This window comes from Buceros rhinoceros, unplaced genomic scaffold (genome assembly GCF_000710305.1).
Source record: "Buceros rhinoceros silvestris isolate BGI_N320 unplaced genomic scaffold, ASM71030v1 scaffold12653, whole genome shotgun sequence".
Taxonomy (NCBI): Eukaryota; Metazoa; Chordata; class Aves; order Bucerotiformes; family Bucerotidae; genus Buceros; species Buceros rhinoceros.
In genome coordinates this window covers 39,453-41,420 of record NW_010401917.1, presented here as the reverse complement: position 1 = coordinate 41,420, position 1,968 = coordinate 39,453, and the positions used below count along the sequence as shown (strand labels likewise).

The window sequence follows — 1,968 nt, the reverse complement described above, 5'->3', positions numbered from 1 at the left end:
GGCAGAATCAGCTTGCAGACAGGCTGGCTGCTCGTCAGGGATGTTCTTGGAGGGTTCATGCAGCCCCCAGGCTGGCCTTGCCCCCCGCGGACACATGACAGTCTTTGCCAGCGAGGCAGAGCGATGGCTCGCTCATCGCTGAGCCCTTTGGGATATTCCCACAGCAGCTGGGGGCTCTTACCTGGCCGCAGGTTCAGGTGTATTTTCTGGGGGCTCATCTGGGTGGTGGCAGAGCTCCCCGAGCCCTTGTCGCTGAGGGATCGGGCCTCCACAATGGTTATGCTGCTGGTGGGGAACTCGATGTAGTCCTGCCCGCAACCATTTTGCAGGAGGTTGGTGTGCAGGTCACAGCGAGGGGACGATTGTGCCCAGACCTGCGCGAGAGGAACACGGTCAGGAGCCAGCTCCCCCCGGGGTCACGCTGGGAGGAGGAGCTGGGCCCCCTCTTCCCCAGAGAACATTACCACACCTAAGGCAAGATGGGGATAAGAGGTCCTCTGGGGCACACAGTCTTTGATTGAGGGAGGTGGCAGGCAGAGGGGATGCAGAATCAGCGAGTGCTGCTGGAGCTCTGGGGAGGTTTTGGTCTGCTGTGCTTCACGGGGCAGCTCTGCAACCCCTGCCAAGAAGGAGCCATGGATAACACGTCTCTGCCAAACCCCCTCCTGGCTCCTACTGCTGGAGCCTCAGGTCTGGGTTTTGGCAAAGCTATAAGGAAAGCCTATCGCTGGTCAGAAGAGGGTGAGGCAGGATGTGAACGTTGCAGGCTGGGGGTGAGGGGCAGAGTCTGGGACCTTCTTGATTATTTTCTAAGCCTTGGTGAAAGATGAGCCACCTTTTCTTAACACGTGCCCTTAGAAATCTTACTGTGAGCAAGGGACAGCCCTGCTGGGGGTGAGGCCATCATGTGAAATGGTGCTCGGTTCCTGCCCGAGAACAGTTCGAGCTTATCTCCAGCTCTCCAGCTTCCTGCCGGATGGAGCCGGTCAGGAGAAGGGAGAACCAAAAAAGGAGTGAAAGAGCAAAAAGGCAACAGGGCTGCGGGAGAAGCCATCAAAGCCTGTCAGGGGCAGGAAGAACAAAGTGCGGAGTCACGGTGGGGATCCAGCCCTGTTTCTCCTTTCCTAGAAAGCTCCTGGCTCCTCGCCCTTATCGCAGCACTTTCAGAAGGGCTCCCGTCACTTCGGTTTCTCGTGAAGACAAATACGGAAACAATTTCTCTCCCAGCCCAACGCTGCCAGGATCTGCTGCCACAAGCTCCGGGCCAGGCAGCAGCCACCCTCTGCTCCAGGGCATTTCTCCATCTTCCTCCCAAGCTTTTCTACATTCCAAGTCCTGCAGCAGATGACCTGCACAGCCTTTCCCTGCAGCAAACGCGGGTGGCACAAGTCCTGGCGTGGTTGGTTCAGCTCCCTCCCTGCTCCTGAGAAGCTGGATCCCAACACAGCAGCCTCCCAGTGCTGGAGCAGTTCCCCACCCAGGGATTGGCTCACCCAGGTTCAGGCTGGCTGAACCCACAGATGAATTTGTTTGCGTGGAAAAATGCAAACAGTGTCAGGAGGCCCTGGCTGGCCTACAGCCCTCTGGACACAGCGGCCAAGCAATAGCCAGAAAATACGTCAGCAGGCGTGTTCCTCCCCCACGGCTCCCACCCTCACCGCCTGGACAGCATGCTGTCGGTGAAGAGGACTAGTCATCTCTCTAAATTAGTGACCTTGCACCCACCCACCCCTCAGGCTTGCCCTATGGGGCTTCCTTCTGTGGGAGGAGGTGCCTGGTGCACTCCAGATCCCATCAATCATAACATACATTCCTGTCCTAGGTGGGGAAATCACTGGAAAGAGATGTGGGTGGAAAGCAGGCTGAGCAGACAGGTTTAACTGTGGTGCTGGGTGGTACCTGGACATCCTGGGCAGCTCCCAGGACCTCAAAGCCCATGTAGCACCTTATGGGATTAGCAGCATCATT

General features: G+C 57.6%; 1 protein-coding gene across 1 annotated transcript in view; it reads right to left on the bottom strand.

Moving 5' to 3' along the window:
* Nucleotides 1-1,968, bottom strand: part of ITGB3 (integrin, beta 3 (platelet glycoprotein IIIa, antigen CD61)) — a 20,785-nt gene that overhangs the window by 11,010 nt on the left and 7,807 nt on the right. The window contains exon 3 of the mRNA XM_010132457.1: nt 182-374. Coding sequence (XP_010130759.1) covers nt 182-374 — 193 coding nt within the window. The remainder of the gene's footprint in view (nt 1-181; nt 375-1,968) is intronic.